Below are 25,878 nucleotides of genomic sequence, written 5' to 3'. Positions count from 1 at the left end.
TTTATTATTTTTTTTTTTTTTTCAAATAAAAAGTTCCAGCTCTAGAATGTAATCTCCAATTGGAACCACAAAATAACAGAGAACCGTAAAAATTTTACGGAAAATAATCTAGTTCACAGAGATTTAACGCGTTAAGCGGGAGTCATTGGTGCCGTATGTCGTATCGCTGTAGTCGTATCCCTAACGTAAGCCGGAGTCATTGGTGCCGTATGTCGTATCGCTGTATCCGTATCCCTAACGTAATCAGCTGTTTATCGTTACGACGGTAAACCAAAACCCAATTGGTAGGCTACGATACGGTTACGACCTTAGCGGCACCAATAATCGATTGCATTGATTCTCATAAGGTTGGTCGAATCAGCTGTAAAAAGGTTACCGATACGGTTACCGATAAAGCACCAATGTCTCCAGCTGTAAACCAAAAACCAATTGGTTGGCTACGATATGGTTACGACCTTAGCGGCACCAATAATCGATTGCATTGATTCCCATAAGGTTGGTCGAATCAGCTGTTATAAGGTTACCGATACGGTTACCAATAAAGCTGGAGACATTGGTGCTTTATCGGTAACCGTATCGGTAACCTTTTAAGAGCTGATTCGACCAATCTTATGAGAATCAATGCAATCGATTATTGGTGCCGCTAAAGCGCCAAATACACGACACGAACATTTCCGCAATCTTGTTCGCAGTTTTTGCTATACACCATAGGAACTTTTGGCCGAACATTAGTTCTCTTTCAGACAGCGATGAATACGGACAACAATTGTGCTGCAGCAATATTGCTCGCTGTGGCAATTAAGCGTAAAAAAAAGAGAGAAGATTCAATAAATTCACTCAGAAATTTTTTATTGTCCATTTTACTTTTCCGCGCACGTCTGTTCCGTTCAGAAATTACTACGATTATGAGCTATTTCGCCATACACGCACGAACAGTTCGCGCAAATGTTCGCCAAAAATTAAAATATTTTGATTTTTGGCAAACATTTGCGCGAACTGGCAAACACCACCATACACAACAGAAAAGGTCGCAGAAACATGACATAACGGGAATGTTCGCGGAAATGTTCGTGTCGTGTATTTGGTGCTTAAGGTCGTAACCGTTTCGTAGCCAACCATGGTACAATTACCAGGTAGAAGCATTGGCGAAAATGCAACCCTCCCGTGTATTTTGTTGTTGCCGATTGCACATAAACTGTCAATCGTTCTTTCAGTTTCTTCTGTCAAAAGTGATGGAAGAAGAAACATGTCACATGTAATTTTCGTCAACAAAGCCAAAATAAAAAAAGAAAAAAAAGTTGGTTTGCTGATGAAGCTGGAGGAAAAAGGCATTTTTAATGGAAAATAAAGGTAATTAATTAGCTGATTTTTAAATGATATATATTTATTTTATTGTTATTACTTATTTACATATAGCAGCTGAATTTCTTCAACGTTTCCAGCGCATCAACTCTTGGTAATTCTATACGACAGCGTGACACTGATAATATGCGTCCATAAATATCGTGAGAGGTGTTAAAAGACGCGCATTGACCTCGACAACAATAATCAGAAGGCGAAGGTAAAATATTTTGTGTTGGACAAGAGATATTTGCAAAAGAAGTTGAAAATTTTCAATTGAAAATTTTCATGTGCGCGTTGTAATGTTGATGAAATTGTACCCACAAAAAAAAATTGTGGACATAAGTGTTTTGCGCAGATATAGTTTTGGTCTCCAAACCGGTGTTGGACCCACCCAGATTAATTTTTTATAAGCGTGGCCGAAGGCCGCCAGCGCAAAAATACTATGGATCCCACCCCGGTCTCGAAGCACTCCGGGGTCATTTTTCGGTTTTTTGGGAATATCTTTTGAACGAGCTAAAATTTTTCTTTTCCGCCTTCGGATTATTGTTATTGGATTTGGTGCTGCATGTTATCTTGCACTCAAAGAAATGGAATATGATAAGAAAATTATAGATTTTTTGTCGAAACATTTATATGATCGCATCACTTCAAGATTATCACATGGTATATGTAATGGTGATCCAGAGCAAAGGTATAGTGGTTTATTAAATTTATCATTACTTATGGCCTTAAAAGATGTGGCGTCTTCTAGTACCTCAGCATGTACTTCTGCATCACTGGAACCTACGTGCGATTGGAGCTGATGAGGATTTGGCACATAGTTCAATAAGGTATACGAGTTTACCGTACTGAATTGTTCAGTTAATTTGAAAATAATTTATTGTTAAATTTTTATAGATTTGGTTTTGGTTGTTTCACCACCATTGAACAGGTTGATTATATTACCGATACCTGCATCAAACATGTCCAACGTTTACGTGAAATGTCCCAATTATGGGAGATGGTGCTAGAACCAATTGATTTGAAAAATGTCCAATGGTCGCAACATTAATTTTGTTTATGATATATAAATAAGGGACCGTTTTGTATTGTATGCATCTTTTAGTGTATGTATTTATATTTCAAAGCAGTTTAATATAAAGTGAGATACAACTTTTTAGGAATTATATTGTTCCTACTTTATCTGCCTAAGGTCGTTATTTTGTAGTATTAAAATTATATTGGGAAATGCTATTGCTAAATGTTTTTTGTAGTGGACCTTATTTTCAATACATGTATGTATGAGTGCTAACGTTACTGTCTTCAAGAGATGTTGAAAATTTGGGACGAGATTGTATATAAAATGCTGAGTTAATAGTATGTTCATGAATAAGTACTGATTTATTTTAAAATTTCATGTATTTTGTAAAGTAAAAATTAAGTAATTTAGTAACCTAATAAATATCGAAGATACATATAAACATAATAACGTTTAACGTTGGAAACTCGTCGTGTCGTTATTTGAGGTGCAGATTTCTTTGAACGATATGTACTCCATGTCTTTAGATGTAATCTTTTTTAATTAAAAAAAGCACGGGTGTGTTGAAAATTTCAAATGAGTCGCTATGCCACAGAACTTTCGGGTTCAGCGCCATTGCATGGTTGTTTTGATCCAATTTTTCTTTTGGCTCCTCTGTTCGGAACCGATTTTGCTTTCGGTTTAATTTTCGGATACTAGTTCGGTTGTACTACTGACTTCAATTACGGCTCCGGGTTTTCCTTCTGGCTCTAGCCAGGAGGCTTTTGTAGCAATTTCAGCTTTAGGTTGGATCTGGTATCGGTACCTGCTACGGTAAAAGTTCGGCTTGGAATATTTCCGTTTTCAACTCCAGTATCGGTTATACTCCAGTTTTTTTCTTGTCATCATATGGATGATATAAATAATCCAAAAGTAAATCTATAGCATGTAAAACATAATTGTCTAGCAATATTTTCTCTTCGCAAACTGTTTGTGGCCCTGATAAGGGCCGCTTTTCGTAAGTATAATTGTTTAGCATTTTTTTCTCTTTGTTGACTAGTGGTGGCCCTGATAAGGGCCGTTTTGCGTATACTTGTATAGCATATTTTCGCTCTTTATAAACTAATGGTGGCCCTGAAACTAGGGGAGGTTACTGCGTCTGGGTTTCACGGCTTATTCGTGGTATATCAGGCATATCCGTTTATCTGCTGCAGCTGTTCCGTGCGAAGTATTGACCTTTCGCTCCAACGGTGTCACTTAAAAAAAAGCGAGCATGTAGAAGGGACTTTATTATTTATCCTTCGTCCTTCCTTCACGTTGTAGCGGCGAAAGTATTGTCCGATATTTTGGTAGATATCTATAGGAATGACCGTTGGGGACGATGAGACAACTTCCGTTTTTTACAAACTCTTGATTAGCACTGCTAAGTCATACATAAACTTATATTATATTTTTATCTTGCAACATTCGGGAAACAATATTAACATCAAAGACGGTAAATATAGCGATGGAGTGGAGTTGGGCATCAAATTTACTCTCTGAGCTCCCACAATAACAGGCATGCTTAACCAACGAACCGATATCATTTCGTTACGATAATCAACGTTAATAAACGAAACGAAGTCATTAACGTTAATTTGACATTCTTAACGTTAATAAACGAAACGAAGTAATTTCGTAACGAAATGATATCGGTTCGTTGGTTAAGCATGCCTGCACAATAAGGTCAGAGGCCTGAAAATGGAGCGAAAAAATTAAGCCATTTTAGGGAAGCTAACGCCACAAGCTTTTTCCCAATTTTTCCTCTTCCTTGATCTTGCGGGGTAATTCTTTACTTTAGCTCACAACTGCAAAAACTCGTGCAAAAATATCGGGAGAGGTGTCAAAAAAATCTTTTTGAACTCAGGACGACGAATCCGAAAGCGAAAATTAAAAATTTTATTTCGGTCAAAAAATATTCCCAAAAAACTGAAAAATGGCACCGGAGTGCTCCGAAACCGGGGGTGGAATCCATAGTATTTTTGCGCAGGTAATAGTCTAGTTGAGGGGTCGACTGCTAATACGCTACCAAAAATATCGAGAGAGGTGTCAAACGACGCGTCTTGACATCAGTATTAATAATCCGAGGGCGGAAAGTAAAAATTTTAATTCGCTCAAAAGATATTAACGAAAAACCGAAAAAAGACCCGCGGGTACCTCCGAAACCGGGGGTGGGATCCATAGTAATTTTGCACAGAACACCTTTCTGGGTTAGCGGCCTTGGCCGCGCTTATAAAAAATTACCATGGGAGACCAAATCTATATCCGCGCAAAACACTTTTACCCACTGTTTTTTTGTGGGTACGAACCATCAAAATTACAACAGCCACATGAAAATTTTCAACTTTGTAAATATATCTGGAAAGAAATAAAATTTTCAATTTCCGTTTTCGGATTCGTGGTCCTGGGTCCAAAGCGCGTCTTTTGACACCTCTCGCGATATTTTTGGACGAGTTTTAGAAGTTGTGAGCTAAAGTAAAGAATTACCTTATAAATTTTCACATCAAAAGTAAATAAACAAAAAATGTAAACATAAACAAAGTTTGACATTTTATGATCACCTTCGAATGAAAAAACATGTAAAATGCAACTCTGATGCTTTTACCTGGTTATTGTACCATGTAGCCAACCAATTGAGTTTTGGTTTAAGCGCCAAATACACGACACGAACATTTCCGCGAACATTCCCGTTATGTCATGTTTCTGCGACCTTTTCTGTTGTTGTTGTTGTTGTAGCAATGCTCGCCCCACCTAATAGCCGCGACCGATCACAAATTGTCATCAATATCCTCTAACGGGAGTCCAAGGAAACTTGCCGTTTCAACAGGGGTGGACCATAAGGAAAAGGGTGTTAGAGGCGTTGGTTCCACATTACAGTTAAAGAGATGGTTGGTGTTATGTGGGGACACATTGCAAGCAGGGCATACATTTTGTATGTCGGGGTTGATTCTGGATAGGTAAGAGTTTAACCTGTTACAGTATCCAGAACGAAGTTGAGCAAGAGTGATACGCGTTTCCCTGGGGAGTATGCGTTCCTCTTCTGCGAGTTCTGGATATTTTTCTTCAAGTACTGGATTCACCGGGCAATTCCCGACATAAAGGTCCGACGCCTGTCTATGGAGTTCACCAAGGACCTGCTTGTGTTTTTCCGCTTCATACGGCTGGGTTCTCAGGTGCCGTATTTCCTCAAAATGCTTACGGAGATGACTCTTTGGCCCCTAGGCGGTGCTGGTTCGTCAATCAGATGTCTGTTGGGATGCCCAGGTTTCTGGGTATTCAACAGAAACTGTTTGGTCAGCATCTCATTTCTCTCCCTGATGGGGAGTATTCTCGCCTCATTATGCAGATGGTGTTCTGGGGACATAAGAAGACAGCCCGTGGCGATTCTGAGAGCAGTATTTTGGCAGGCCAGTAGTTTCTTCCAGTGGGTGGTTTTTAGGCTTGGCGACCATATGGGTGACGCGTAGCACGTAATCGCCTGGCTAATTGCTTTGTATGTGGTCAAGAGCGTTTCTTTATCTTTTCCCCAGGTACTGCCAGCAAGGGATTTGAGGATTTTATTACGGCTCTGAATTCTTGGAACAATTGCGGTTGCGTGCGCACCAAAATGTAGATCCTGATCAAACGTCACACCCAAGATTTTGGGGTGTAGGACAGTCGGTAGCGTAGTGCCATCGACGTGGATGTTCAATATGGTCGACATTTGGGGCGTCCGTGTCGTAAATAAGGTCGCGGAAGATTTAGTCGGTGACAATTCCAGGTTTCGCGAGGCGAAAAAACTTGAGAGATCAGGGAGATAGCCATTTATTTTATTGCATAGCTCATCGATCTTTAGGCCTGGGCCTGTGGCCATTATTGTGCAGTCATCGGCGTAGGAAACGAGTGTGACTCCTTCCGGTGGTGAAGGTAGCTTAGATATGTAGAAATTAAACAAAAGCGGGGATAGGACACCACCCTGTGGCACCCCTTGTTTGATTCTCCTTTGTTTTGATGTTTCGTTTCTGAATTGCACCGATGCCTGCCGACCACCCAGATAATTTGCGGTCCACCTTTTAAGACATGGGGGAAGGGTGGACCCTTCCAGGTCTTGCAGTAGCGAGCCATGGTTGACCGTATCAAAAGCTTTTGATAGGTCTAACGCTACGAGTACTGTTCTATGGTGGGGATATTGATTCAAACCGCAACGCGCGGAGGTAGTGCTATGGAGTTTTCTGAAGCCATGCTGATGAGGGGCTAGCTGCAAATGTGCTTGGAAATAAGGGAGCAAAATGGCTTCAAGCGTCTTTGCCACTGGCGATAGGAGAGATATCGGACGATATGACTCACCTACGTTAGCTGGTTTCCCAGGCTTTAGTAGCGGGACCACCTTGGCCATTTTCCATTTCTCGGGTATGACAAAGGTGGAAAGAGACAGGTTGAAGAAATGCGCTAAATATTTGAAACCCTCTTTCCCTAGGTTTTTAAGCATCGGCATGGCTATGCCGTCTGGGCCCACTGCTTTGGATGGTTTAGCGCGACCAATGGTGTCCTCAACCTCTCTAGCGGTGATGGTAATTGGTGACGCGCTGAGTTTGTGTTTATGTGCGTGTCTATTGGCTCTCCGTCTATCTTTGTCGACCGTAGGATGCATTATATATTGTCGGCAGAAAGCGCTCGCGCATTTTTTCGCATCCGACAGCACCTTATCGCCAAAGGCGATGGAAACTTTGTCTTTGTGCTTAGTCGGATTCGATAGGGACTTTACGGTGGACCAAAGTTTACCTACACCGGTAGAGAGGTTACAACCTCTTAGGTGCTCTTCCCATTTCGCCCGCTTGTGTTCGTCCACAAGCAATCTGATGCGTTGGTTTATATCCCTTATTTGGGGGTCGCCTGGATCAAGCTGTCTTATAAGGTCGCGTTCCCTCGCTAAGCTCGCGGCCTCCGCCGGGAAGTGGGGCCGGATTTCGGGAATTCTCCCGGCGGGAATGAAATGTGCCGAGGCGGATTCAATGACCTTACGGAAGGCACGCTCCCCTTGACGGGCATCAGTCGGGATAGGGAGGGCAGCAAAGCTGCTGTCTGTTGCAGATTTATATTCTTCCCACTTTCCTTTTTTGAAGTTTATGAAAGTGCGTTTTTCGGTGACAATGAAGTCGGCGGTACGCTCGAACGACCTTTTCTGTCGTGTATGGTGGTGTTTGCCAGTTCGCGCAAATGTTCGCCAAAAACCAAAATATTTTAATTTTTGGCGAACATTTGCGCGAACTGTTCGTGCGTGTATGGCGAAATAGCCCATAATCGTAGTAATTTCTGAACGGAACAGACGTGCGCGGAAAAGTAAAATGGACAATAAAAAATTTCTGAGTGAATTTATTGAAATGTATAAATCTTTGCCATCATTGTGGCAAGTAAAAAGCAAAGATTATTTATTTATTAATTAAAAAGAATAATGATTATGCGACTTTTTTAATGCGACAATTGTTGTCCGTATTCATCGCTGTCTGAAAGAGAACTAATGTTCGGCCAAAAGTTCGTATGGTGTATGGCCAAAGCAGCGAACAAGATTGCGGAATGTTCGCGGAAATGTTCGTGTCGTGTATTTGGCGCTTTACCGTCGTAACGATAAACAGCTGATTACGTTAGGGATACGGATACAGCGATACGACATACGGCACCAATGACTCCGGCTTAAAGCACCAATGTCTGCAGCTTTATCTATTGACGATTCATTGTAGATTAAGGCACATGTAAACGGGGCCTTAGAACGATAAAAAATAACATGCTTTCGATTACTTGGATGACGAGTGTTCTGTAGGACGTGAAAGGAACGTACATATTATTGTAGCAAAACGAAAGTCGATAAAACAGAAAAACTTAAGTCAGAGAAGGTAGAAAACAACAAACGTGTAAGCCAAGTTTTTCTATTAACTTAAGTCGAAACCTTGATCTTAGAAGATATGGCTAATGCTCTGAAATATAAAAATAATGGTGTATACACAATTTATGCAGCTGCTGCTTGCAATCCAACACCACATTGTGCAGATTGGGGTGACAATGAATTAATCCTGTTCGGAGCACAGAACACGATAGCAGTATTGGATCCAAATGTAAGTACAAAGACGATTTGCGATTTGCAAATAAATAATTACTCGATGCTTTTAAATCAAAGTTCAATGGTGCTGCCAAAATCATCAACACCTACACAGGTCATGAAGCGCGTGTAAACATAGTACGCTGGCTGCGCACGTCAAACGCTGCACCCGAGACTCACTTCATATCCGGCGCCGATGATAACAATGCATATATATGGCAGTGCCAAATTAGGGGTCAATGTAATGAAGTGTCCCGCTTCGAGGCACTCAATCATTTTGCACCAGTTACAGACATAGATTCTGTACATTTAAGCAATGCTAATAAGTGGCTTATTGCCACAGCTGCCGATCAAACGATTACCTCATGGGCATTCGATACAAAAAGTGTAGTAAAGTTACAAACGATAAGTAATTGCAATAGCTATACACTTGGGCTTAGACTATTTCGCTTGCCAAAAAGTGAACAACTTTTATTGGCTTCTGGTAATGAAAAAGGTAATATTAATTTATGGGCGCAAGATAAGCTATTGGAATCGAGTAGCAACGAAAACGAACCATTCTTCCGTTTTATATATCAAATGTGCGGACATGAAGATTGGGTGCGTGCATTGGATGTGGTGGATGATGAGAATGATTTATTATTAGCAAGTGCAGCGCAGGATAGCTTTATACGTTTATGGCGTATATCTAAGCGTAGCGAAGAAGAATCGAGCAAAAATTGTTTGGATATGTGTAACATGACTGATGATGATGCAGGTCATATACGTGTAGAAGAGAAAATATTGCATTTGAGCGGTACGAATTGGTGTGCCATTAGCTTGGAATCGGTGCTCTATGGACACGAAGGTTGGATTTATGGTGTTAATTGGCATAAAAGCGAAGAGCATGGTTGGTGTCCAGTTTTCTATGCTTGAGAACACAGTTTAAATCCTTTTTTGGATGGTTCTTTTTTATTAAAAAGGTTTGCGTCTGCTATCTGTTTCCATTGATAAATCCATTATTATTTGGGCACCCAGTGAAGATGGCATTTGGATGGAACAAGTACGTGTTGGTGATGTGGGCGGTAATTCGTTGGGCTTCTATGGTGGCAAATTCTCAAGCAATGGCAAATCAATATTTGGGCACAGTTATCAAGGTGGCTTTCATATATGGCACCAGGTGGGTGATAATGAACGGCACTGGGCACCTGGCGTTATAGTGGGTGGGCATTTTGACGAGGTGCGCGATTTGGCTTGGGCGCCGAATGGTGAATATCTTTTGACTGTCTCAGCTGATCAAACATCACGCATACATGCACCATGGAAACGCTACGTGAATGCAAACATTGAGAGCATAACATGGCACGAATTGGCACGTCCACAAGTACATGGCTATGATATGCAAACTTTAGCCATACTCACACGCTACAAATTTGCAAGTGGTGCAGAGGAGAAAATTGTACGCACATTCCAAGCATCAGCGAATTTTATTGAGAACTTTCGACGCATAACGATGACACAACAAGATGCAGAGGGTGATTATTTGTTGGAATGTAAGTAAAGTTACTAAGTATTTTATTTAGTTATTATTACGGCTTCTTATGCATAATAATATTAGTAATATATATTATTTATACATTTAAATATACTAATATATACGCTGTCGGAATGCATGGGAACCTGATCAGCACAGTAACTGGCAGTTTCAGAAAAATTGTACTTGAGTTCCTCATTTTTTGGCTGGAAAATATGTCTCCAGTCCTGCCCTACTTCAATACAATATCATATGAAAGTAACGGGGAAAACTTGGAAAAGAAAACTTAAATCCGGAAAATATGTGTATGTTACAAAACCAAAAGAAATATGTAACACTTCGCTTGCGCTCATACACTATCATCCCTCAGATCTTCTACAGACAAGGTCGATCGAGACATTTTGAGTCAATTTCAAAAGATAGTGTATGTAAATGGACTTAAACCAAAAAAGAACTTTCGAATATCGACGCAACAGGCACTAAATAAGCAATGAGCACCGCTCTGCAAAATTTAAGACCCGATCGGTTTGGGTCCCAATTTTTCGGTGGAAAATAAGACAAATGCTTGGTCATAAACTTATATGAAAATCACGTCTTTTGGATAATAAATTTATTTTCTGTTAATTTTACAAGAACCGTTCGAAAAAAAACCTATTTGCGTTTTATATGAGCCATTTTTGAAAATAATGAGTTATTTCAACTTGTCTTTACAGCTCTGCCAAAAGGCGCATCTGTACCTTCCCTCGGTCTATCCAACAAGGCTGTATATAATGTAGATATCCAATCCGCTACACATGAAAAACATGTCAAGGATGAATATCCTGAGAACTATTTTATACCAGTCACTCTATATGCGCCACCACAAGAGGAAATGTTAATGCAAAATACACTATGGCCGGAAATGCAAAAGCTGTATGGTCATGGCTTCGAAATTTATGCACTAGCTGCATCAACAGATGGCGAAGTGTTGGCGTCTGCCTGCCGCGCCACAAACGAAGAGCATGCGCAAATAATTCTTTGGTAAGTTAAGCAACCTTAATTCACGAGTTTCAATAAAAATTGCTTCCATTTTTATAGGGATGCTGCAACCTGGAAGCAAATTCAAAAACTGCCTGCTCATAAACTTACTGTAACACAAATGCGTTTCTCTCCTAATAATCAATATTTGCTCTCAGTTTCACGTGATCGCACATGGGCGCTCTACGAACGTGATGAAGTGCAGAAAACAACCAATCACAATAACATATTTTATCGTTTGAAACAGCATTCTACTGCTACGAAACTATCTGTGCATAATCGTATAATTTGGACATGCGATTGGTCACATGATGGCAAATATTTTATAACTGGCGGACGTGATGGTGTATTAGGTGTTTGGTCAAAATCTCAGAGTGAAGATGAATGGTCTATTAGTTGTAAAGAAATATTCACGAACTCCGTTACGGCTGTAGCTTTCTCACGAAATTCTGAAAACCCTGGTAATTATCAGCTTGCAATAGGGTTTTCAAATGGTGATATTTTACTGCAGCAGTTACAGGAAACAAATGCTGTTGCAGGCTTGCTTTTGGAAGTTATCGATGCAACGTAAGTGTGTGTGTACATAACATCAATTGAAAGTTATATTTTGAAATGTGTACATTTGCAGTAAAATTAATTTGGAGAAGGCGCATAATTCAACAGTAAAACGTCTACAATTTCGACCAGCTGTTAACTGTAGTGAAAATTATAGCGCCGGGTACACACTGCTTGCTAGCTGTGGTGAAGATCATTTTGTTAAAATTTTCAAGTGTCCAAAATAAGAGGGGAATAATTTAAGTATAATGTGCATACAATAAATTAAAGCGAATAGCTTTACTTGTTTTAAATACATGTGTTTATTGAGGAATTAAGCGCACCCGTATTACTTGTTTTATATTGTCTATACGTACAATATTTGAGTTGTAATAATTTTTAATAAAATAGTGAATTGAGTGAGGCCCACTTGCAAAGCTGCAATTTAACTGTTTTCTCCATAGTAAACTTCTGAGGGGATATTTATACACTTTTTACGAATTTCAAAATTAGTTCTGAAAAAAAAAGATAACTTTTATTTCTGCAAGTGGGCCTAGATATGTTACACATAACGCTCATTTACTTCAATAGGCATATTTCAAATTTTATAGCACGTGGTAAATTTTTAACTGATCACAAAGATTTTTTTATACAACATAGATCATAATATTGGGTATGTTTATATGTTATTAACTCAAAAGTCATGTTTTTTGAGTTATGACACTATTGAAGTAAATGAGCGATAAATTTTATGATTTGAGCTTTATTCGTCAGATAAGAATCGAACATGCTCGGTAGTTAGAATAATATAAGGTAAAACTGAAATGCAGATTTATATAGACGCTTTGTCCGCTTCAAACCGAAGAAAATAACAAGGACCTCCATTGTTCTTATAGCGCTAGCGCTGTCAAAGCGAATCAACGTATCCAAGGCGTTTATGTAAATCGGCTTTAAGTGTTTTAATAAATATTTGATATTATATTGGTTAAAAAATAGTGTAGTGTACATACCGATATGCTTCTAAAATAGGTTTTTTTTGTTAATATTACATATTTAATATGTTTTGTTGAGGATTAAAAATAGAAGTATTCAGAGCATTGCTTAATAAACATGAACAAATCTTTTTGTCGTGGCAATAGCTTCTTTGGCAAGCGACATTTCAGTTACTAATACAATTCGACCATCTCTTGTCAATGCTACATTACAAGTGCGATCGGTTTCATTAAAATGTGAGACATTTAAACAGTTTACCGATGGGCGTACGTCCAGCTGAAATTAAAATATGTATTGTTAATTGAAAAACAGCAAAGTCCAGATGAAGTAGGCATTCACTGAAGTGAACATATATATAAATGATATATCTTCGGCGCTAAAACATAGTAAAATAAGGTTGTTTGCGGATGACGCACTGTTCGAAGTAAGTGAACTTGATATCATGTTAACTAGGAGCAAAATGCAGGAAGACTTGAACACCCTATACAGGTGGCTTTGTAACAATAAGCTTAAACTTAATGTTAATAAAACCCATTTTATGGTCATATCTAGAGCGATGATTAAGGAATCTTGTAATATCGAGCTAAAAATAATGAACTCAAACATTAACGAAGTTAAAACTTTCAAGTACTTAGGGGTTCAGATTGATAATAAATTAAAATTTAATTATCATATTGATTATATAGTTGCCAAAATAGGCAAGAAAATTGGTTTTTGGAAAAGGTCATGCAAATTTATCAGTAGAAAATACAAACTGAAAGTGTATAAATCCATCATAGAGCCGCATTTCATATATTGTCCCACAATATTCTTTATGGCCAATGTAACTCAGGTATATAAGCTACAAGTTATGCAAAATAAAGCTATGAGATTTATATTAAACATGAGGTATGATACTCCCATTAATAACATGATAGAAGCACTAAACTGGTTGAGTATAAAACAGCTCATATTCTACCACAGTATGAAATTTGTATTTAATATTAAGCACGGTAAATTACCAACATACCTCAGCGAAAACTTAGATATGTAAATGATGCACATTCATACGTAATCAGAGAAAACAATAATTTTAGATTACCTCTTTTCAAAACAGAAGTGGACAAGCAAAATATATTTTATAAGGGCCTGAAATATTTCAATGAACTTCCTAATCACATAAAAAGTAGTAATAACTTCAATACCTTTAAAAAAAGTTTATTGGAGCATTGTAAAACCCTTCCAATAAGATACAGTTTTTTTTTTTTTCTTTTATTTTTTACATGACATACCGATACTGGAGCGCGAAAAGGGAATGGTTATACTGGTAGCAGCAAAATACAATGCACCCGGCCCTAAGGAAAAGAAAATCAGTCGCCACCTGTAACTCCAGACAGTTCCAACAACAAATTTCGCTGGAATTCGGTATTTTCAGCCTATATTTACTGTTGCTGATCGGGATCACTCGCATTCCGACAGCATTAATATAAGAATAAAATTATATGATGTGTAACCAAAATAAGGTCAAACAAAAGTTGGAGCAGGGGGGATTGGAAACACGTCCTTTTCAACCTCCCAATATATTTTGAGATGTGCTGATCGGAATCTTCATGCGTGTCGACAGCGTCTTTACTAAACAAAGTTGAGGGGTGATTGGGTACACTTCAATTTCCAACATCCAAAGACATGTTTAGCTGTGTTGATCGGAGACCAATACATTCCGACAGCTTAAAATACAAATATAATTGAAAAATATAAGTTCCAAATTTTGTTGCCTTAAGCTGGGAGCCCTGGAGGATTGGAAACGCGTCCTTTCCAACCTTCCTTAAATGACTGGCTCCCAGACTCGTCCGTTTCTTACGCCAGTAAATATGCTGATCGGAATCACATGGCATTCCAACAGCATATTCAATAGAAATAAATGATATAATAATGAATTGTACTTAGCATCTACATTATGTCGGACAGCGAGGCGGCACTGCGTGCTTTGCAATCCTACACAGTTACATCTAAGCTAGTGGATGAATGCACTGAAATCCTTAATGCCCTGGGAGCCAAAAACAAGGTTTTGTTAGGATTGGTTCCCGGACATCAGGGACATGAAGGTAATGAACATGCAGATTACCTAGCAAAGCAGGGTGCTACATCAGCATTATATGGTCCAGAGCTCTTTTGTGGACTTACAAAAGCACACACCAGGGAAACTATAAGTAACTGGGGAAACTAAACAATTCAGACGTCACTGGATTGATTGTCCAGGGCAAAGGCAGGCCAAACTGTTTATACTTCCGGCAACGAAAGTATCAGCCAAACTCATTAACCTAAGCAGGGAGGACCTAAGAACTCTTATTGAGTACTAACGGGACACTGCGGTCTACGATATCACCTAAGTAAATTAAATCTATCTAATACCCAAATTTTTCGTTTCTGTGAGCTGGATGACGAAACGCCGGTTCACATTCTCTGCGAATGCGTTGCTCTAGCTAGGCAGAGACTATCCCATCTAGGTGGTGGGACTCTTAATCCCTATGTGATATGGAGTAAAAATCCTGAAGAGCTACTTAAATACATCAAAAGCCTCCAGATACTATATTAGGCTGAAAGGTCTTGCACAATAGATCTGCACAAAGGTCGCAATGCTTCCAGACCTATCAATAATAATAATGCTCGTTTTTTCTTGAGATATTTTCTTCAGATGCGTAGCAGGGGCGGCTTCCCGTTATTCGATAGTCGACACTCGGCTGTTCGATATCGAACGCTCGCCGAGACCGTTTTGGTTTCTGGATCTTGATATGAGTACTCTAGTTTTCATATTTCCAAAAGAGTTCAGAAATTTTTTTGAAGATATAAAATATTTTCTATTGTGAACAGTGTATGTTTTTAAACACTTCATTAAAAAATATCATTTCATAAATAATCTCAAAAGGATAAATGTTCAACTTACGAATATTCAATTCGATAGCTAATTACGTATCGAACAGTTTCAATCGAAGGTTGGGTACGACCCGACGACATTTTGTGTTATGAAAAGCGAAAACGATCATTTCATAGGCGTTCTTGTATGATATCGAATTACGGAAAGCCACCAACATTGCTACAACAACAACAACAACGGAAAGCCACCCCTGGCTTTATGTTGAAAATCTTTCAAAAAGTTTCACTTTAAAAATGTACGGCATGTATTGTATATTTCCGCTAACTAAATACTTACACTCCATAAACAATCCAAAGTTGAGTTGAATACCTTGATGCGTTGATTGTGTGAATCAGCTACAATTATTGTTCCCTGATCATCGGAGCAAATACCAGAAGGACGATTGAATTGTAAATTGTCTACGCCCTGTGAACCTTTAGTTGATAGGATCTATGGAACAAGAAAATGAATAAAATATTGGAGTTCACTATATGTACGGGTGTGTTCTTTTTTTTTATGAGAGCATCACGTTTTGGGAAAATTGTAAGCGGTGGCGTTAGCGTCGCACGTTCGTTGAATGAAATGTTTACACTATTAATCATCACTCGAAAATCAAACAACAACAAAAATTCATTGCGCTATTGCAACTTATTATCAACTTGAGTATAAGCAATACTTCATCATTTAAGTAGCACTTTATCAATACTGCTGCTTTTAATTGGCAGCTCAAAAATACGCTACAATTAATAACAAAAATCAATACTCATCCAATTACCTTTCTGCTCCCAACGTCCACAAGATGCAAACAATGGTTTGCACAATCCGTTACAATAATCCTTCCTTTGGGTGTATAGCATATACCACGTGGGATAATTTCACAACCTGTAGCGTTATAAGTGCCCAAATAAATTTGCCTTATAAAGCGACCGTTGTGTTCAAATTGTTGTATACGATAGTTTGAACTATCCGCAACGGCTATTTGAAGATTTGTATTTACAGCAACATCAAAAGGAAGTTTCAATTCACCCGCCTTTGTACCCAAACCTCCAAAAGTTAACAAAAACTTTCCAGTCGAGGAAAATACTTGTATGCGATGATTATTCATATCAGCAACAATAAGACGACCACTTTTATCTGCGCATATGCCCATAGGTGCGTCAAATTCACCATCAGCAGTTCCCTTCCCACCAAATCTGTGTAAGAAACGTCCATCAGCAGCAAAGGCCTGCACATTGTTATTGCATCGATCTGTCACAAATATATGTCCCGATTTATTTACGCATACACCCCAAGGGCGATTAACTTGACCATCGTTTATGCCTTTAGTGGCAAACGCCAATGACGGCACATCGCAACGAAAAGTTTTCACCTTATCCATCCAACCTGGTACTGCTTGACCAATACCATCAACAATGGCACGTACTTCTATAGACGATTTTTTTAAATTACTTGGTATTATTGCAACATCGAAACTTATTTCATTTGCAACGGGTTTTCCAGCACCAGTAACACATACTTCCAAAGATCTTTTCAAATGACTTGGCATTTTAGCATAACCGAAACTACTTTCACTTGCGGTGATTTCACTAGCACCATTGGCACATACTTGAGATGAAATTTTTTTCAAATTACTTAGCGCTGTTGCAGCACCAGCACTTTTTTCATTTGCAATGGTTTTCCCAGCTAAAGTATATTTAGTAGACTTTTTTAGCATTGGACCACTTTTAGATGTTTTTATCTTACGCTTTGGCTCATCTAGTTTCTCGCGTAAATTCAAATTTGTTGTTATATTTACCGGTTGCTGAAATTTATTCACATTTGTTGCATATGATCCACCATTATCCAGCGCAACTAGCCCCTGCTGGTTTATGTTAAATAGTATGTTCTCAGGGATTTGTGGTGAATAAAATTTGTATAGTTCGTTTTGTGGTTGATTGCTATTAAATATTGCAGAGAACTTATTAATACTATTTTGTGCTTCTACAAGTCTCATAGCAATCGCCACATTGTCCATACCTGGAGCATTTTCACCTAAATTTTGTAACATTTCAGCTGTATCGACCAATCCGAAATAAGCTCCCTTGAGTGTTGTTATCTGTTCATAAAGCACATTCATTCGATGACTATGCAGGCGTTCGACAAAATCCAAAAGGAAACATTCACGGTCCTCTAAGGCCGTTATGAGTGGGCGAAATGAATTGCGTATATTTTGCATTATCTCTGTACAATTTTCCTCAATGAATCGTGTATAATTTAATTCCATGTTAATGCTATTTTGAAAAGATTGTGCTCCTACCCGACTACTTTCTAATAACAAGTGCAGAGTACTTTTGCCCTTACGTACAAAGCTATCAATTTTTATGTAAACGTGTTTTGCATGCTCTTTGATGCACTTCACACAGATTAGTATTGTACAAGTTTCACATACATACTGAAAGGATTTATTGTGCAACAAACAATTGTAAGACACCTTCTGCTGAGTGGACACATATCTATCCAATGCGCGGATCATAGTTTCAAGGAAATTATTGTGGTTCATTTTAGCAATTGTCCAAAACTAGGTGGCTATATTCGGTATGAAAAAAACGCTTGCTTATTGTGCGCAATGGACAGCTTTTGCTAAAAAAAAGTTTTCCAACAACTTTGCGAAGTATTTAATTATTTAAACGAAGTATTACCCAAAAGTACTATTTTGGGTTTATAATTTTTTGCGGCTTGAGCGGTCAACGTCAGACATTTAACGGGACTTTGCTTCTTTTTGCTGCATGTTGCGCGAATTTTCAAAAAGACGTCAGACTTCATAGTGTACCTATACCAAGTGTGTTCACTAAGCGATAAACGTCAAAACTACAAACAGCCTCGCTCACCTGATGGAAATCTCAGGTCTAGAGTCGCATTTTTAGTCTCAACGACAACATTTTTGACTACCAATCGTATGGACTTTTTCAATTTTTCAATCATTCGGAGCATTCGGTAATGGTATCTATTTTGAATTCGCTGTCATTCCGAATCCAGCGAGTGCCTGTCAGAATGCTTGACAGATAAGTCAACACACTTGTACTTGTACACTATGTCAGACTTAATAGTGTCAAAATTCTTTATCAAGTTCATCTCTGTCGTCTTCAATTGTGTGCACATCAAGCGACGCGACATGTAGCGGCAACGGCGGTACACTTTTTTGACGCAGTTTTTCATGCGTTTAAAGGCCCCATTACTGATACTTAGCATAGACTTGACTTGGCTTGAGAACTGTCACTTACAGTTCTGTTAAATAAACATTGCATGTTACTGATTACTCAAAACTTAGCAACACTTAACTTGACATAGAAGTCTGTTGAATTTTGATTTTCTATGTAAGTTCTAAGTGACGTTTACATTTTGAGATGCCATTTGTTTGTTTCCATTTCATTTTGACATTTTGTCATACAAATTGACATTTATTTAAAAATAAATTTCAACGCTGATTATGATGCCACATTGTATGCGCCAAGTGGAGTATAATCGTGGCTAAGTTGCCAAGTTTACGCCAAGTCAAGTCAAGTCTATGCTAAGTATCAGTAATGGAGGCTTAACGCAATCTTACACACGATTAGTATTTTAATGGAGAACGGTAGATCGAGCGACTCTGGCACCATCTGTCATGAAGAATCGGCTGCGTTGGCTAAGGGTGCTAAATGCAAGTGAAATTATTTTTTCCACTCCTTGATACTTTCTTTTTTTTTTTTTTATTCACGGCCTTGAAGACCGAGATTAAATTGAAAAGAAAAGTTCATTACAAATTTAATGATTTACAGTATAAAAATAGTTTTTCTTTAAACTTATTAATATTTTCACAGCCTTTTATCTCATTTGGTAATTCGTTATACATTTTATAATCTATATATTCTAAAGTCTTTTTAGTGAACTCAGTTCTTACCCTAGGCAGTCTTATATTTTTACTACTTCTAGTTTCATAGTTGTGAATTTCACGATTAAAATATATTTTCTTTCCCAGATACCCTGGAAGTATTCCTAATTTCACATGATGAATAAATTTCAATATAAAGTAACTTATGGATTGTTTTATGCTAAGCCAATTTAACGCATTTCACACTGTACTTCTCGGTGTTCTATTCGAACATTTTAAATTAATCCCATTGCCTCTTTTTCTGTATTTGAAGTTGTATTATCTATGTATTATTTGCTAATAGTAGAATTGTGGGACAGGTTCAATGATGGATCTGTATACTAATATTTTATGTTGGTTAATATATTTACAAGTTCGGTACAAAAAGCACATTTTCTTTGCAGTTTTAGCTTCTAAATTACTTATATGTTCTCCAAAGTTTAAATTCATATCAATCAAGATTCCTAATTTCTTTTCTAACTGTCTTTTTTTTACATCTATATACATATACACTTAAATTTGATATGTTCTGCTAAACTTTAAACTTTATCTACACTTCTGAAATTGCTGCGCAGAAAATTAGTATTCCTAAATTTTAATACGCATTATACTCAGATGCAACTTAAATATGTGTCTATGTTTCACCTCTACACTACCTCTGTGTATTTCCTCTACAAGTGGTGTGTGTCAAGGGCGTATTCAGACTTTCACAAAGAGGGGCTGGCCAATTTTTTTTAATTTCAGATTCATATACATATAGCGTATTTATAAGTATAAAGAGTAATGGCGTCTAGAAGCCTGCTTTATAGACCCAGCTGTGGGCTCTAGCAGTCCGTTCCGTTCAAATTTTTATTTATTAATCAAGAGTTCCCAAAAATATCTACCATATCTAGGATTTGGTAATTCAAAATTTTCTTTAATTAGATAGATTAATTTAATAGGCAGTACAAAGTGTAATTACTTTAGAAATGTGATCACCAATGTGAGTTTCAGATTCAACAAAATTGTATTTTTCCAAATACTTTATTTAGTTACAGAGATGTATTTTAAATTGCATTACTACATTCTTTGAATATTAGAAAGAAGCTGGTTTAATTATTCACGTGTAGATGCACAGTATGTGGTGCGTTTATGCACCTTATCAGTCTTATTGTTATTCAAAGTTATTTATCATTTTAGTTACTTTATTAGTAAGAATATGTGTGTATGTAGTTATTAAAAAATGTCTGTAAATAAGTATTATTAGGCTCATAATTAAAAAGTGAGGAACTAAAAACCTCTTATGTTGTTGATGTTTAACTTTCACTTTGTGTTCTTAGTTCGCGAAGGGGGCCGGCAAACGGTCCCCCTGCATACGCCCTTGTTGTGTGTCCACTATTCACCGCAACCGATTCAGCTATATGTTATACACTAGGGCCAACAGAAGTGTGTTTCTCCGCTTTTCGGTACAACATGTTGTTTAGCTAGTTGTTTAACCAATGCCGCTAGATGGGTCTCCTAAACATTATCTAAGTGAGGATAAGTGTTTTTTTTACCCGCAAACGTAATGTATATCCGTTGTTACGGTCTGCTGTTATGGTCTACGGTTACGGTCCACTTGGGAGCGTTTTCGTGCGAACACACCTAGTGACTGGTGATGGGGTGAAAGTTGCGATACAAAAGTATCGAAAACAAGAAAAAACAGACCGGCGATCACTAGCAAAAAAAAAGCCATGAGTTTCCGGCCGTGAAGGAGAAAAGAAGTGTGTGAAAAATTTAGAAACCACGACTAGCGAAAAATGCCATGAGTTTCCGGCCGTGAAGGAGAAAAGAAGTGTGTGAAAAATTTAGAAACCATGACTAGCAGGGAAATGGCCATGAGTTTCCGGCCGGAAAAAAACGAGGAAGATTTGTGAATTTGTTTGAGCCTAATTTGTTGGCGGCCCTGCGATTATACAAAAGGATCATATAACATCTATGGGCACAACTTCAACAGCAAGGGCGTAAAGCTCAGATAATATACTGCTTCATTAACACTATTGCTTACATCAACTGCACATCCCCGACTATATTCAACTCATCGCAAAACCACCATCGCCAGTGGTCACAACGACCACTTCGGCCGCGCAACCACAACCGCAATCCCATCGGCAGCGCCAACCAAGCGCGTAACATCCACCAGGCCGTTTCATATAGGCCCACCGACCTAAGCCCGGCATAACAAACGCCGGCCACCACAACCGCAATCCCATCGGCAGCGCCAACCAAGCGCGTAACATCCACCAGGCCGCTTCATATAGGCCCACCAACCTAAGCCCTGCATAAAAAACGCCGGCCACCACAACCGCAATCCCATCGGCAGCGCCAACCAAGCGTGTAACATCCACCAGGCCGCTTCATATAGGCCCACCGACCTAAGCCCGGCATAACAAACGCCGGCCACCACAACCATAACCATTTCGACGCACCAACCACGAGCGCAACTGCCACCAACTGCGCCAACCACCATCGCCAGTGGCCACAACGACCCCTTCGACCGCGCAACCACAACCGTACAACCCCATCGGCAGCGCCAACCAAACGCACAATAACCACCAGACTTACCACTTCCAGCACTAGTAGGTAACAACAACCAGCCGGGCCGCCGTATATAGGCCTGCTGCAACCACCCAGCTGTGACAACTTACCGGCAATGAATAGTACCAATTTACCAGCAACAAGTGGTGAGTTCGTTCCGTATTCGGAAACCAAATGTTTTTTTCCTTTAAACTTAATCAATGTATGAAATAACACACTTTAAATGTATACTTACAATCATGTATATACATAAGCTGTAAGGAAGCTTTTAAATTTAATCAGCTTAGGTTAGAGTCGTGAAATAATACACTTTAAATATATACTTACAATCATGTATATACATAAGCTGTAAGGAAGCTTTTAAATTTAATCAGTTTAGGTTAGAGTTATGAAATAATCCAGTATAAAATACGCTTAAAAATATGCGTATACATAAGTGTAAACGGGGCTTTTAAATTTACTCAATTTATGTTAAATTCATGACATATTACCATTTGAAATATGCTTAAAAATATGTATATACATAAGCTGTAAATAGGGCCTTTAAATTTAATCAGTTTGGGTTAGATTCATGAAATAATCTAATTTAACATATGCTTAAAATTATGCATTTACATAAGCTGTAAAGGGGGCTTTAAATTTAATTAATTTATGTTAGATTCATGAAATATGAGACAATCTAATTTAAAAGACGCTTAAAAATATGCATATACCTGAGTGGAAAAAAAGGGGGGGAGGGGGGGGGGAGGGAATTACTTTATATCTATATTAGAGTTTGGTCGTTTCATTCTGAACTTGTTCAATTGACCGGATTTCTCAACTGAACAAGTAGGCTAGATCTTCGATCGCGATTCTAATTGTTCTTTTGGTTCATTTGTTCCCTTTAGTTCGTTTTATCTTAGGTTATCCTTTCTCCCTTCTCGTTCGCGAGCATTGTTTTTTATGCGGGTGCAAGCAGCAGCGGACATATTTGCTTGAAAAGGAAAGAGAACCGATGAACAAAAGGAATAACTTGTTCGTTCATCAGAAAGAACTAAGGAATCGAATCTCTGAAATGAACGAAAAAACACAACTCTAATCCATATGAATGCAAATTGCAATCTTTTTTTCAGGCCTGAAATGTATTTTTTTTATGCTATGCACATATATTACGCCTAGGGCGTATTCGTTCGAATATAATTAGATTGTATGGAAGAACACTTTTGAAGGGTGTGAAATAGTGCCGCTGACGGCCAATAAGCGTTGAACCTTTTTCGCTAGGTTCATGATTATCGAGCGCTAATATGTACGGCATACCAAAGTTGTAAATTTCGAATCATTAAATTTAAAATGAATAACAATTAAATATTTGATATCACATGCGTAGGTATGAAAAATGCATTAACTATAGGTGCTTAATTAGCTTTAGAGACTGGACATGCAAATTTGTATATTGCATAACCCTAATTGAAATCAGGTGCGTCGGTGGCCATGGATTTGAGGGTGGGTAAATGCACCGGGCGTCGCAACAACACCCGCGGCGCCCCTCTATATATTCGGCCCATTTCTTTTTTTGTTTGTTTTCTTTTAAATTTTCAGCGGTTTTTTATTTTTATTTTGATTTTCAGCGTTAGTAACCGGCCATGTCCGGTTCGGTAATTCTTTTTGCGTTTAGTTTTTTTTTTGAATTTTTAAGTTCCGGTTCGGCCGGATGCCGTTTCTTTTGAATTTATAAGCGTTTTGATTCTGTCTCTGCGCTTCTGTCGGTTTTTTTTTGAATTTGACAGGTTTTAGTTTTGATAGGCATGATATGACATTTTTTTCTGATTATGGCGCAGGAACAGTAAGGTTGGCAAGACCCGCCCCAGCCGACAATGGCTAGCCAATGTACACCACCACATCATGCCGACCGCCTTCCTTACTGCTTCCACTGTAAATGCGTGTCCATAACAGATGGCGCCCAACGTGGCAACCGAGGCGCTGGTCTCGGTGGTCAGTTCGGGCAACGTGTGAAGTTGACCATTCCACCAGTCCGAGATGAGCAGCCGCAGGAGCAGCCACCTGCGTTGCGGTGGAATGGTTGATGGATCGGGTTGTTCGGACTGATCATCGGGGGCAGTGACCGAAGGAGCCACGGGAGTTAACGTCAGTCTCCGGATTTTTGCATTCACCCGATGAGGCAGTGCTGCACGCACTTAAATTTTTTTTTTTGTAATTGGGGTTTTTTGTTACCGGAAGTTGTCCGTTAATCGGCTAGGAATAATTTTGTCCGCTAAATTGGGTTTTTTTTGTCAAATTTTTATAGTTTTTTTTTCTTTAGCCGAATTTGTTTTGTTTTGTGATGTTAGTGTGAGTGCGTGGGTGTATGTGGTGAAAGAACCCCAGCTCATCCCACGTCCCAGGTGGTAGCTTAGAATACCACCTGGACTGTGACGGGGTGAGCTGGGATTCAAAGTGACACCCCTTTCCTGTCCGACCAGACTGGGGGAGCGGCTCCGAAACCGCTCCACCCATTGCGGCGGAGGCAGGAGGGGTGTCCAGAGAGAATGAACGGGAGGCCTCAACACCCCCAACCAGTCCCAGGGGCGAGCCCCTGGAGACTGCCCCTGCGTTGCGGCTGGGCGTGTTGAGACCAACCCGTGTGTGCCTGGTACCGACCCTAGTGGACCCAACCATTCTCGGAGGGGGGCCTTAAGACCCCCTCGCATTGCGGTTGGGAGCACTAGGGACATGTATGAATGTATCTGTGTGTTTTTTTATTCTGTAGCCCTGCTGCTTTCTAGTGATGGGATGTCAGCATTCAGTAATCTTAATGCGCCCCTATTAAACGCGCATGATATCTCGGGGCTAATGACCAATGTGTCGACTTATGCACCGGATGGAGCTGGTACCTTACCATTACACCAAGGAGTTGGAAACTTTAGAGAAGCTGCAGGGGACCGGGCGAATACCCCAGGAATGCAGAACGAAGCTACTCGTGGAGGCTCGTGGGTGGACGTGCTACACCAGCTGTTCCAGGCTTCGCAGGAGGAAATGCGGAGAGAGATGGGGTCAATCAGAAACAATATGGACCAGCTCAACGCCGCTCTCGAATCTGCGCAGCAATCAGCGAATCAGAACCGAAACGCGAATAGGATGGAGCGTAACCCACTGCCAACAGTAATACCACCAATGTACCCTGCTCCGAGCAGCATAGTAGTGAAACCGCAGGAGTGGAAAATCGCGTTCGACGGCACTGGAAGCGTAGCGGATTTCCTTTTTAAGCTGGACACCTTGTGTGATCGCACACAATGCACGGACGAACAAATAATGGCTAGTTTCCACCTGCTTCTTTCCCGGCGGGCCGAAGAATGGTACTGGCTGTTCACGAAACAAAATCCAAATGCGACTTATACCTTTTTGTGCTACTCATTGAAAAGAGAGTTTGGCACTTTGAAAACTGACCACGAGATCATGATGGAGATCTCCATGCGGAAGCAAAAAGCAAGTAAGTGCTATGACGTGTTCCACACGGACATAATCTCCTTGAACGCGCGCTTAAGAGAGCCAATGTCGGAGGTTCTACTGATTGACATTATAAAAAGGAACGTCAACAGTAGCCTTAAGCTGATGCTTTTCAACGCAGATGTAAGGACCCTCCATGATCTACGCGATGTAGCACGCAGAGGTGAACAAGTGCTGAAAGAAAGCAAGCTGTTGGGAGCTACTTACCCAGGACGGAATGTAAACGAAGCACGCGTGACAACCCAGGACATGAGGCTGGAAGGCGAGGATTGCGAATTGGATCTGCAGATAGAGGCGCTGGAATATCGACGCAACAGGAGACCGGACTACTCGGGAATCCAATGCTGGAATTGCCAGGCAATGGGCAACTCATACATATACTGCGAGGAACCCATTAGGAATCCTTTTTGTTTCAAATGCGGCCATAGGGGAGTATTAACTCCAAAATGCCCTAGGGACCATCGCAGGCAGGGAAACCAGTACCCGAGCGAGAAGGCGGGGGAACCTCGTTCGGCTTCATAGCTCCCACACCAGCCGGTGCTCGAGATGT

The 25,878-nt window shown here is 39.5% G+C and overlaps 2 protein-coding genes across 6 annotated transcripts; one reads left to right on the top strand and one right to left on the bottom strand.

The window, feature by feature from the left end:
• Window positions 1-8,211: 8,211 nt before the first annotated feature.
• Elp2 (elongator complex protein 2) lies at window positions 8,212-11,860 on the top strand. The gene is made up of 6 exons (XM_067774713.1): window positions 8,212-8,469; window positions 8,532-9,342; window positions 9,416-9,985; window positions 10,680-10,986; window positions 11,044-11,550; window positions 11,612-11,860. Exons 1-6 carry the CDS (start codon window positions 8,320-8,322, stop codon window positions 11,763-11,765), a joined length of 2,499 nt encoding a protein of 832 aa, XP_067630814.1. The 5' UTR covers window positions 8,212-8,319; the 3' UTR covers window positions 11,766-11,860.
• On the bottom strand, window positions 11,817-18,195 carry LOC137244940 (protein wech-like). 5 transcript variants are annotated; one of them, XR_010951233.1, is made up of 5 exons: window positions 16,179-18,195; window positions 15,701-15,853; window positions 12,528-12,786; window positions 12,397-12,465; window positions 11,817-12,032 (listed from the first exon to the last, which is right to left on the bottom strand). XR_010951233.1 is itself a non-coding variant. In XM_067774714.1 (3 exons), exons 1-3 carry the CDS (start codon window positions 17,940-17,942, stop codon window positions 12,619-12,621), a joined length of 2,085 nt encoding a protein of 694 aa, XP_067630815.1. In that variant the 5' UTR covers window positions 17,943-18,195; the 3' UTR covers window positions 11,817-12,618. The 5 variants fall into 5 exon arrangements, 1 of the variants encoding a protein (XP_067630815.1); XR_010951232.1 differs by having other exon boundaries at window positions 12,397-12,786; XR_010951231.1 differs by having other exon boundaries at window positions 11,817-12,465.
• Between the last annotated feature and the right edge of the window lie 7,683 nt (window positions 18,196-25,878).

Source organism: Eurosta solidaginis, chromosome 3 (genome assembly GCF_040869045.1).
Source record: "Eurosta solidaginis isolate ZX-2024a chromosome 3, ASM4086904v1, whole genome shotgun sequence".
In the NCBI taxonomy this organism is placed as follows: Eukaryota; Metazoa; Arthropoda; class Insecta; order Diptera; family Tephritidae; genus Eurosta; species Eurosta solidaginis.
The sequence above is the reverse complement of the archived record's forward strand: the minus strand, read 5'-3'. Positions and strand labels throughout refer to the sequence as shown.

Coding starts and splice junctions, on each gene's coding strand:
- Elp2 (XM_067774713.1), top strand. CDS start 8,320: ATGGCTAATGCTCTGAAATATAAAAATAATGGTGTATACACAATTTAT. Junction 9,343..9,415: donor GCATAAAAGCGAAGAGCATG/GTTGGTGTCCAG, acceptor TTTATTAAAAAG/GTTTGCGTCTGCTATCTGTT. Junction 11,551..11,611: donor TTGGAAGTTATCGATGCAAC/GTAAGTGTGTGT, acceptor GTACATTTGCAG/TAAAATTAATTTGGAGAAGG.
- LOC137244940 (XM_067774714.1), bottom strand. CDS start 17,942: ATGAACCACAATAATTTCCTTGAAACTATGATCCGCGCATTGGATAGA. Junction 15,854..16,178: donor TGGACGTTGGGAGCAGAAAG/GTAATTGGATGA, acceptor CTTGTTCCATAG/ATCCTATCAACTAAAGGTTC. Junction 12,787..15,700: donor CTTTGGATTGTTTATGGAGT/GTAAGTATTTAG, acceptor TTTTAATTTCAG/CTGGACGTACGCCCATCGGT.